Source organism: Dicentrarchus labrax, unplaced genomic scaffold (genome assembly GCF_905237075.1).
Source record: "Dicentrarchus labrax unplaced genomic scaffold, dlabrax2021, whole genome shotgun sequence".
Classification (NCBI taxonomy): domain Eukaryota; kingdom Metazoa; phylum Chordata; class Actinopteri; family Moronidae; genus Dicentrarchus; species Dicentrarchus labrax.
Window position 1 is genome coordinate 16,520,615 of NW_026136723.1, and position 10,735 is coordinate 16,531,349.

Consider the following 10,735-nt stretch of genomic DNA (forward strand, 5'->3'; position numbering starts at 1 on the left):
CAATCAAACACGGACGAAAGACCTTAAAGCTCTGAGGAAAAAATGGAAATCTAGAATTACATGACCACTAGGCAAACCGATGATGATCACATGATATGATTGAAATCTCCAGGACAGCTAATAATAATAAAAATAATAATAATAATAATAATAATAATAATAATAATAATGGTTAGATAGTTCTGTCAACTGCTGTTTTAAAGGTTAAGAATAAACTTTTAGCTTCAACGGTAAAATTAATTTCAAAACACAGCAAACTTATTTAAACATTTATTGGTGCTTTCTACATTTATTTAGCTATTCTAAGGGGAAAAAAGGTTGAGCAGAGACTCCAACAAGAGGCACATTAGAGGATAAAACTAATCAAACCAAGATTTACAGATGAGGTCGGAACATCTTCTTTCACAGGGAAGTGTTACTGTGGTTTGAACCCAACACTGATGAGGTTTGTACTGGGACTGTAAAACACACAAAACATATTAGATCAGCTGATCTAAAACAAAAGATTTAACTGGCCCTTTTCGGGTTGTTTGGAGCATTTCTACCCAGCGGAGAAGCTACAGTAGATGCCCCAGTGATCACTAATGTAGCGTCCACAGTCCAGCTTCTCCAGTCCCACCAGGGCCATGTGATCGGGGGCCTGGCGTGGGACGCCGTCCTTGTTAGCTGGGCGGAAATAGACCCGGTCGAAGCGGCAGCGACTGACGTAAGGAACAGTCTTGTTGCTGTTGGCTTTGGTGTCCCATGTGTAGCGGCAGTGTTCCTGCTTTCCCAGTCGCTCCCACACATCGCAGACACTTGGGGGCAGACCCACCTTGGCCACCTGAATGGAGCCCAGAGGAATAATTACTAGAGAGGGACACTGTGTGATTACGTGTATGGGGGGGGGGATGTAAGCGTAAACATGTTGTAACTCCATTGTTGTAAATATTATTCGGGCTTTTGAGCCACAGATGATTTTGCACACATGATACAAAGACAAACGACTGACCTCAGCGTCCCTCAGGTTGGTGTCCCCTCCAAACAGGACGGTGACATTGTCTGGTGCCTCTCTCATCCTCTGCATCACCACTCGCAGCTGTTTCATCCGCTCCTCTGCTTGGCCTTTACAGCTCTCCAGGTGGGACGTCATCAGACACAGCCTCTGACCTTTGAAGTCCACCTGATTTTCAAAAAGAAAAAATCCAACATTGTATCAACTGAGGTGAGCTGAAGTTAAGCAAATGCCATTTAAGTGTTTGGACAACTATGTGTGCACAAACCTGAGCTACAAGCAGATTTCTCATCATCTGAGTTGTGGGGTAAGTTACTATCTCGCTCTCCACAAATTTGACTCGTGACTTCTTCAGCATCATCCCAGTGAAGTAACCTTCCTCGCCAGCTGGTAAGCACAAATTAAGATAGTTTAAACTGCTGAGCACGGCCAAAGTTTATCCCATATTCTGTTGTGGGGCCTTGTTTGTATTCAGTAGAACATACTGTGTAACCACCACAGACAAAATAACTACAATTCTTTTACACAGCAGACATTATGACTGATAGAAGCAAAAGAACAGGTGCTTCTTAAAACATTAATTACGGCTGTTCTATTCAATTGTCCCAGTAAGCCAACATGCACAATAGCAGGAGCAGCTAAATGGAATCCAGCCGTCATTAGTTTAGTTATTTACACCTGTGCTTTTCCTTCTGTGACATGCGAAAAACTATAAGCTGAAAAAGGCCTAGTAGACTTACTGTACCTTCAATGATTAGGTAGCTGACGGCCCGTTTCTTCAAGTACTGGACGTAAGGTGGAATTAGCTCCTGTAGGAACACCACGTCAGGGGTGTATCTACACAAAGATAAGATTCACTTTTCAAATATTATTAGCATTCCTTCTGTCTGATTTAGCCCCTGAAACCTTGAACTACACGTTGTATCTCCTCTGATATCAACAGTTTAATGAATAAGATTGGATTGTCTCCCACAAATAAAATATCAAGAGATGCCAACAAAGAGTAACAGTGTATAAACACAAGCTTACAAGACTAAGAAGGAGCACAGGCCTCTGGCACGCTCGGCAAGGTTGTCTGTGTCAAGTCCATCCACGTTCCAGGAGATCAGTGACAGTTTATTGTCATCTTCTTCTGAGGGTTTGCGTGAGGAGGCTGGACTGTCTGCAGTCAAATCTATACTGGGGATTTTTTGGAGTGGAGACTGTTAATTTAGAGTTGTTAAATGTTGGCTGGTTATAACACAAATAGACAGTCATTGGTAGATGTGATCACACACAGTAATGAGGGACTTACCAGTCTCCTGGAGGCTTTTCCTCAACCTTCTGCCTCTTTGTTTTGGGGCCAGTCTCCCTCTCAGGAGAATCTTCTACTGCAAATACTCGCTCCATATCAGCCTCAAAGAATGAGTTCAAAGCTCTCTGAAAGAAAAAGAGATGGTTGTGGTAATTCAGGTCCAAGATTAGACACTGATCAGCACATTTTACATTAGAGGCTGACCTAATCAGTGAAATAAGCTGCAGCAGTGTTGGATTTATTTGTCATACTGGCCACCAGCTGTGGTATTCTGTATCTTGCTGCGACAGTAACCTATCCAGGTAATGTCACAGTTGAGAGGCCTCAGTGGGTGTAGCTACCATACCTCCATCTCCCATTCATTTTCAGCCAGGTAGCACTGAGCCACAGCGCTGTCACTTCCCGTTATTGCAGCAAACTCATCGCACAGACGACTTCTGTTTTCTTCCACATTAGAAACTGACGGGTTTTCCGAGTCGGATGTAGAAGCCATCTTTTCTAGGCACCAGGTTTACTTACAGAACTACACAAGAAAAGTTGAGCTAAATGCAGATGCCATGTTCATTTTTCTCTACAAGTTTTTTTTTTCCAGGTGTACCGGTGAAAGGCTTCCGGGTGAAGTTGCTAGTCACAACAAACTGCTTAAATGTGAATACTATACAATTCCACATGTATAGTTACTAATGTTTACCACCACGTATTGTTATTATTGCGGTGCTGTTTACTTTCTGAACAACAAATCAAGTCGAAACGAAGCTAAATTGGCTATTAGCTGATTAGCTTTAAATTTCACCCGGACGATTTATCAAACGCAACAGTTTCCGGTCCAGTCCGACGTCAACAGATGTTTGACATTGGCCACTTGAATACGCGTTAAATATGGTTTCCCTTTCTTTAAATTCGTTAAAACAAATAATGAGATCAATGGTGAATGGCCCATGCTTCGACAGAGTCATGAGCAAGGTAAAGACATTTTATCGTTCATATAAACAGTTTAACGTAGCTGGAGAGGAGGTGGTGGCTGTGGGGGAAAGTTTGACGAGAGTTGTTATTCAATTGGCAATTAAGTTAGCAACAACTATACGAATGAATGTAATATAAATATAAATTCATAAATATGTGAATGTAACAATCGTGGGTGATAGTACGGATGGAGATAGCGATAGTATGTCGTGGCAAAGAGAAAAGTCTCTCAGAGTGAAAACACTGCATGGAGAAAAGATCAGTGGTCATATTCCAGTGGATGCAGCAAAGCTTAGAGGTCTTATTTATTATGTATCAATGGTAATAACTATGGATGAGATCAGTGAAAGGAGGAGAGCTTATAGCATGGAAAATAATGAAGTCATTCAAGAACAGTGCTTGGAGACAATTGGTAGAGAAATAAAATTGTTGTGATATTTGGTCAATGATGGAAAAGAAACTCTGTTAAAGTCCCAGTGCTAATAGATGGAGAATATCTGGCAACTACAAATAAAGAGAAAGCTGAATTACTGGGTAAGAAATGTGCAAGTGTACATAGTGGAAGTCTTTTAGACAAAAAAACACAAACAAAGAAAAGATGACATTTTAAAAGTAAATACTGATGTGACAAAGAGAAGAGATAGTGATGGATCACCACTTGAAAATGGTCTGAACTGAGGAACTACTATTAGTGTTAAGACGTTCAAAGTTGTCGTTGGTATATTGGGTTAAGTTAAAGGGATCTGGAAAGGAACAACCTGCAACAGAGGTGCTGTGTGATTATTGGGAATATTCAAAATAATGAAAATGTAAAGGACTTGGTTGGAACATTAATACAATTGTAGAAGAATATGGGTTAAATAGGTTAGAGTATGGACCAAATACCAAATCGATGGATAGTTCCAGTACCAAAAGTGAACTTAAAACTTGTGGAGCAGAAGAGAGAATGGGTTGAAAATAAGGTGGATATTAGATATTTGGTTCAAGATTATGTAAAGAGGAATTATTACAATTACTTAACAATATTTACTGATAGATCCAAAGATCCCGGAAGTGGACGTGTAGGAACCGGGGTATACATACCTGAGTTTGATGTAAAGATATGCACAAGACTTAATGATAGATTATCTGTGTTTACATCAGAAATAACTGCAATCATTTTAGGATTACAATGGATAGAAGAGGTAAGGCCGGAGAGAGTTGTCATTTGTTCAGACTCCACTGCAGCTCTTAATAGTTTGAACTCAAAGGAAACAGTAAGAGATGATTTATTGTTGGAGATTAATAGGATACTGTTGAGGAAAAAAAGAGGTGGAACTGATATACAGTTTTGTTGGTGTGGAGGGAAATGAGAAAGCAGATGAGATTGCCAAGAGATCGTTGAAATTAAATGATGATGAAATAATGACAGTTCCATTTGGAAAAGGTGAAGCCAAATCATTAATAAGGAAAGCAGTGACAGATTCGTGGCAGAAGTAATGTGACACAGATAGCAAAGGGCGACACTATTACAGCATTCAGAAATCAGTTACAGTGAAGTTTTTACAAAGGGAAGTGTAGAAGAGAGGAAGTGGTCATGGTTAAGATTAAGACTTGGATATACTGGATTAAAATCAACTCTTTACTCAATATCAAAGTGCATTTCAGATAAATGTGATATTCCTGAAGATGATGAGCACGTCATTATGAGGTGTTAATATAATGCAGAGCGGTGTATTTTACACGATAGGATATGAGTTATGTCGGGCGTGGAGTTTGGAAGGGATTGTAGTAAGGCTCTCTTTAATTTTCTTAAAAATACAGGATTAGATGGTAAAATATAGTGTGTATATTTATTTATTTTGCTTGTTGGTTTTGTTATGTGTATTTTGTTTACTTGTTTATAATTCATTTATTTTTTTATACAATAGAATGTAATCTGAAGTATGTAAAACCCTAGTGGTACACACTCCGGTATGCACCTTTATAACTTGGTTTGCGCTATTTAAATAAGAAGTTAGCTGGATAACGTCGGCACTGTTGCACTGTCACAGAGATGTGTGATTTCCACAGATGGACGTCTTGTCTGCCAGCCCGGGTAAGGTGGTGTGTGAGATGCGGGTGGAAGAGGAGCACACCAACCGAGGAGGGACGCTGCACGGCGGGTTGACAGCCACCCTGGTCGATGTGGTCTCCACCATGGCTATCATGTACACCGAGAGGGGAGCACCAGGAGTCAGTGTGGATATGAACATAACGTGAGTCCGTGAACGGTGTACACTTTCAAAAGCTTCTAAAGAGTTATTCCCCAAAAACCTTTGAATTACTTGTAGATTAAGGTGTGAAACTACAGATTGAACTGGATGCAGGATTCATAACTTCATATCTAATGCCATTTATTGTGGAATAAACGTAAAACACGGACCTCATTCCTCCACATTTCAGGTATAGTTGTAGCTATAATTTTAAAAATATTGATGTCAGAAAAAATAAAATTTCTACTTTTTGATTTAACCTTGTTGTAATATTTGTTTTGGCCTAGAAGTCAAATGTGAACATACTGAGTCTAAAAATACTTCAATCAACATATAAAATACAATGTGTAATTTTTTGTTGCAAATGTAAATTCATCCCAGGTTCCTAAAACCCCTAAATGCCCCAGAAAGAGACAGAGGACATGATATCCTCTACTGCCTGGCAAAACAAAATGTTTCATCACCATTTGACTCCTGAAAATGTAGCCTGTCTTAAAATAAAATGAATTTAACCTCCCCACCACCGTGTTCCCATTTATTCCCAGCGAGGGTGACCTTGACCTTCAGTGTGTTTACCAGGTGAGATTGAAGATTAACTTCATAAACTACAAATGACTGGGAACAAATGTCAATGTCTTACAGATACATGAACGCTGCCAAGATGGGAGAGGACGTACTAATCACTGCTCAGGTTCTGAAGCAAGGACGGACGCTGGCGTTTGCCACCGTAGACCTCACCAACAAGGCCACAGGGAAGCTCATAGCTCAAGGAAGACACACCAAACACCTTGGCAGCGGCTGAACTGCCTCCCTCTCTGTGTCCGTTTGTAAATCACATATGTAACTATAATGTCAAAGCAACAGTAGCTGTAAACTGACCTCTGTCTGTAAATAGTTTGCAAAACCACTGACCAACGCTACAAATCGATCTCACAGCTGGTTACTTAATTACCGGTCTAGTTACCACTCTTACATATTTGTTGTCAATACTACTGTATCAATGGTACTGTTTCATGCACATGCAATAAAACAAATAGACAAGAGTTATGCTTTCAGAATTTGCACTGTATTGGGATATGCTCAGCAGTATTGATTTGAGAATCAACAGAAAAAACCCAGAAGTTACACGCCTTTATACCCTTCCAACTGAACACACTGAATCAACAAGGAGCAAAATTATATGTACTTCATATTCTTTGACAAAAAAAAAGCCTGCAAAAAAACCCCAATTTTAATTTGATGAGCATGGCAGCAAATCATCTTAATTTTAGTAGGTCAAATTAAACAAAAATCAGTTAGCTTTCAGCAACTTTTGTTAGGTATGTTAAACATTAAGTATGTCACCATTTCAGTTTCTCACCAACCCACATCCCAAATAAAAACAGAACATAAAACATCAGATTTCAGTAGCTTAAATGAATGGTGCATGAACGTCTTGAACGGTGACAATGACCTTCAACATCTAACCAACATGTCTCAACTTTGTGTACAATGCCTTTCAAGTCACTCAAGATTTTAGCAAAGGCCTGCCTAGCATGTTTCAGAGAAAAGCAAATGACACCAAAACATTTTTAAAAGTCCAGCAAAAAAAAAACTAAGGCGGTTTATAAGAAGCAATACCTACACCATATGATTTGACAAATATTGTTCATCTTGTTTTCTTTGCTTATACAGGTGTTTTAACGCCTATTCACACCTGTCCTTGGTCAAAAGATTGTGTAAAGTTGTTCTAGAAACCCCATTGACATTACAAACAAGCTTTAACAATCCTTTCTTATGACAACAAGGATATAAAAACACGTCCATCTGAGAACCACCGTGAAGACCTGTGTATTGTTTGTTCCTGTTTTGATGCAACATAAAGAGTTCCTTCAATGACCGGTGCTGTTGACGGTGCGGCTCCAAGAGAACAACCAACCACTCAAAATCAATGTTCGTGCAGGTTCAAATAAACAAAAAATGGATGAGTGAGTAAGAGGGAATGAGGAGGGAGTGAAATAATAAAAAAAAATGGGGGAACCAATCCAAAAATGGCAGAGAGAAGGGGAGGAACATTGGGAGCGTGAGGGGAACAAAGAAGGATGGGAACTGAATCAGCTTCAGGTCAGGGAGGGGAGAACGAGTAGGTAACAAAAAAAAAAAAAAAAAAAGGAGAAATCCAAGCACAAGTTCAAATCTTTTTAAAAAGGAAACGGGTGGAGATGAGTACATCAATTTGCTTCTGAAGGCTTAGGCAGGAGGGAGGGGAAGGGCTTTTCCCTATGTGGCTGAGTGGAGCAGGAAGCCTTAATCAGGCATGTATGGGCGGAGGTGATCCTCGATGTCTCCCACACCCCAGCAGGTCAGCTGGTCCTGGGGCAAGTAAAGGCAGAGGCTGCACAACTTGAAAACTGTGGCCTTGGTTTTAGGAGTCTGCAGGAGAGGTGGACATTTGTGATAACATGTGTTAGGATGCTGCCTGAGGTTTATCAATGAGAAACGTTATGAATACCGCACACTGACTCACCTGTAAGTGCTGTCTATCCATGAAGAGAAATACAGACTGAGTTGGGTTGTTCATGACCATTCCAGCCTTGTCTTTACGGCCCAAAGCATGCAAGCACTGCTTCTCATAGTCTCCATGATGAAATTCAAACTTGGCCTGTAAATCAGTAGAGACATGTGAGCCAAGAAAAACATTTTGTTACATTCAGACATTTATTTCATTACTAAAATGTCTTGATTTTTCAAAATGTAAAAAGTCTACATTGTGAGAACCAAGGTCAAATAAGACATTTGAACTATTTTCACCATTTTGTCATTTTATCGATTACTCTGGAAATCTGCATTTAATCGATGAAGAAAATAATTTGTTGCAGCCGTAATTACAATCAAAATACCAACAGGCTTTTAGCATTTGCAGCCCGACTAATCTGACGAGGTGCCCAGTTCTGACCTGAACAGGCCTAAAGGGTTCATCATCGGCCCCCTTCCATCTGGAGAACAGCAGACAGACAATCTTCTCAATATCGTTGCGTGGCCAAAGGATGAAGTCCATCTCCTGTGTGCAGCCTATCACATCCTACAGCAATATGAGAAGGAAGAACAAATGTAAAACACAACTGAACATCGTCTTCTTTCAGCTGTCCCCCGTTCCGAGATGGCGCACGGACTCACCCTTCGCATTGACTGGTATCGGGGGGCGTGTAGTTGCACAACATCTTTTTGCAGGAGTTCTATCGAACTCTCGAGAGAGTAGCTGGAATCCCGCACACCTCTTAGGATGTTTTCTTCATAATTGTTGGTCATCACTGGCACAACTTCAGCTACCTCAAAAAGTGCAGACTTCTTCTTCTGACACACACAAAAAAAACAAAAACAGATACAAACACGTATTTTAGTCATCATTTTGTAAGTATGAATAGTCACTTTTAATGTGTAATGAGCAAATGCTGAAGAATCATGTTGCATGTGAGGAGATTGTGTCAAGAATTACTGTATTCTTCCATTTTACTGACAAACCTTTTCTTTGAAAACGAAGGCTATATAAATCTTGAAGTCAAACTGATCAGCCAAAGATTCCCTTTTCTTCCGAAGTTGAGCTCGAAGTCGATTTCTTGTCTGATTTCTTCGTGAAGTTGGGTCCCCCATGGTTAGATTTTGATGGTAGTGTCTTCCTCTCTTGTGCAGAATATTTTTTGGCTACACTCTCTGCTTTTGTATTTATACGTTGGATAAAGGATGGAGCTAGCTACCCTTTCCAGAGACAACGCATCAAACGACTCTAGGCTAGATCTGTGAATTACCCACTAGCTACCAACTGAAAAGGACAACAAATCAGAAACAAAACTAAGTCATTTTAATTTTTGTAAAAAGGGCAGTGTTGAGGAGGGGAATGACCAACAAGCTAAGACTACATCTCCTTATTACTAGTTCAGAAATCCATGTTTTTTAAGACATGATTTTTAAGCCAAATTAGCTTCTTTTTCTTTTCTATACTTCTTTTGTTCAACCTGCCATCGACAAGGGATTTTACAACAGAGATCTAAATGAAAGAGCAACTCAAATTTGACTTAACTTTTTTTTCTCTTCTGTGTTACTGAAATCAACAGAAACAGCTGCTACTGTAAAAAACCCATACCGGCAATATATATTTTTTTGCTAGTGAAATTGAGGAGTACAGAGACTAGCAAGCAGACAAATATTCTATTGTTTGGGTCATTTCAAAGTCCCTCATCCATGGCTGTCGTTTTATGTGTGTGTGTGTGTGTGTGTGTGTTTCTCTGTAGAGCCTGCGTTATGTGCGTTTTACAGACGAGTTGGGGATACAGACGAACATGGCAGGTAAATACAGATGCCAGGAGATATTGGCACCGGGTAACATCGAAGACTACTGCGAAAGTACCTTGACATTTCCTTGACTGTTACTGCCACTCATTTGGCCCACGGCCTGCGGTGCTGCCACTGCCGATAGTCATGATGTGGGCGTATTTTTAGCACACTAGCTAAGGTGAGCTAGCAAGCTAATCTAGGCATTCACTTCCAACACTAACTAGTAGTGAACCAACGATATAGCTACATCTTATCTTCTGACTGATTGGCTTAATTGAGGCCTATGTGTGGTCGGCTAGCTAGCGTACAGTCATCTTTCCACGCGTTTACATTTTCTCGTCTGGTTCAATGTGACTGCCAGTGCTGTGAGAGTCGAGAGACCTGCGGGGTTGACCGACTAACTGGTTTCGCTTGTGCTCAGCATTTTAGCTCCGGTGTAATTTGCTTCAGTCGCGTCTTGTCAACGACTAAAAATAAAACCCCCCAAAAAATAATCAGCCAGGGAACCAACTGCCAAACCAACGGCTGAACGCTGAATGGCGAAATGAACGTTGGCTAAACGAAATCTCCCCTTTCCACGTCTGAAGTTTCGAGGTGTTTGCTGCGCTTGTTTTCTTTCTCTTCTTTTCTTCAGTCGTCACAACCTCCGACTCGCCCTGCTGCATGCCATGTCAAGATAAATCGACAATCCAGCTGAAATCCTCCGTTCTTTCAGTCGACATGTATCGTGTTCTGTCTCCCGGTGGGCCCATATTTTCACGGCGTGTCGTCCAACGTTTTTCCGTTTGGTTTCTTTGTGTGTTTTTTTTGTTGTTTTTTTGTCTGTGGGCAGCTAATAATGGCACAGACAAGCTTGTCGATCCACAGCCTCCCCAAAATGGCTGCACAGTCAACTACAAAGATGTGACGTGTGTTGACATGTGACCGCACGAGGAGGAA

The 10,735-nt window shown here is 40.6% G+C and overlaps 3 protein-coding genes across 4 annotated transcripts; 1 reads left to right on the top strand and 2 right to left on the bottom strand.

The window, feature by feature from the left end:
- Positions 1 to 257: 257 nt before the first annotated feature.
- tdp2b (tyrosyl-DNA phosphodiesterase 2b) lies at positions 258 to 3,015 on the bottom strand. Its single transcript, XM_051391406.1, has 7 exons — positions 2,635 to 3,015; positions 2,289 to 2,413; positions 2,024 to 2,173; positions 1,740 to 1,831; positions 1,263 to 1,381; positions 992 to 1,162; positions 258 to 823 (listed from the first exon to the last, which is right to left on the bottom strand). Exons 1-7 carry the CDS (start codon positions 2,779 to 2,781, stop codon positions 542 to 544), a joined length of 1,086 nt encoding a protein of 361 aa, XP_051247366.1. The 5' UTR covers positions 2,782 to 3,015; the 3' UTR covers positions 258 to 541.
- A 70-nt stretch (positions 3,016 to 3,085) lies between these two features.
- acot13 (acyl-CoA thioesterase 13) lies at positions 3,086 to 7,642 on the top strand. The gene is made up of 3 exons (XM_051391438.1): positions 3,086 to 3,251; positions 5,304 to 5,488; positions 6,128 to 7,642. The coding sequence occupies exons 1-3, from the start codon at positions 3,168 to 3,170 to the stop codon at positions 6,285 to 6,287; spliced, it is 429 nt and encodes a 142-aa protein (XP_051247398.1). The 5' UTR covers positions 3,086 to 3,167; the 3' UTR covers positions 6,288 to 7,642.
- On the bottom strand, positions 6,530 to 10,674 carry cunh6orf62 (chromosome unknown C6orf62 homolog). 2 transcript variants are annotated; one of them, XM_051391429.1, is made up of 5 exons: positions 8,987 to 10,674; positions 8,642 to 8,815; positions 8,421 to 8,546; positions 7,992 to 8,126; positions 6,530 to 7,897 (listed from the first exon to the last, which is right to left on the bottom strand). In XM_051391429.1, the coding sequence occupies exons 1-5, from the start codon at positions 9,113 to 9,115 to the stop codon at positions 7,772 to 7,774; spliced, it is 690 nt and encodes a 229-aa protein (XP_051247389.1). In that variant the 5' UTR covers positions 9,116 to 10,674; the 3' UTR covers positions 6,530 to 7,771. The 2 variants fall into 2 exon arrangements, with proteins under 2 accessions (XP_051247389.1, XP_051247388.1); XM_051391428.1 differs by having other exon boundaries at positions 8,642 to 8,818.
- Positions 10,675 to 10,735: the final 61 nt, after the last annotated feature.

Bases quoted from the DNA above. Each gene is read 5' to 3' on its own strand.
- tdp2b (XM_051391406.1), bottom strand. From the start codon at position 2,781: ATGGCTTCTACATCCGACTCGGAAAACCCGTCAGTTTCTAATGTGGAA. The intron at 2,414-2,634 runs GTATGGTAGCTA...TTTTTCTTTCAG, and splicing joins AAAATGAATGGGAGATGGAG to AGAGCTTTGAACTCATTCTT. The intron at 1,382-1,739 runs GTACAGTAAGTC...TGTGCTTACCAG, and splicing joins CAGCTACCTAATCATTGAAG to CTGGCGAGGAAGGTTACTTC.
- acot13 (XM_051391438.1), top strand. From the start codon at position 3,168: ATGGTTTCCCTTTCTTTAAATTCGTTAAAACAAATAATGAGATCAATG. The intron at 3,252-5,303 runs GTAAAGACATTT...TGATTTCCACAG, and splicing joins TCGACAGAGTCATGAGCAAG to ATGGACGTCTTGTCTGCCAG. The intron at 5,489-6,127 runs GTGAGTCCGTGA...AATGTCTTACAG, and splicing joins AGTGTGGATATGAACATAAC to ATACATGAACGCTGCCAAGA.
- cunh6orf62 (XM_051391428.1), bottom strand. From the start codon at position 9,115: ATGGGGGACCCAACTTCACGAAGAAATCAGACAAGAAATCGACTTCGA. The intron at 8,547-8,641 runs GTGAGTCCGTGC...ATATTGCTGTAG, and splicing joins GATACCAGTCAATGCGAAGG to GATGTGATAGGCTGCACACA. The intron at 7,898-7,991 runs GTGAGTCAGTGT...CCTCTCCTGCAG, and splicing joins TGGATAGACAGCACTTACAG to ACTCCTAAAACCAAGGCCAC.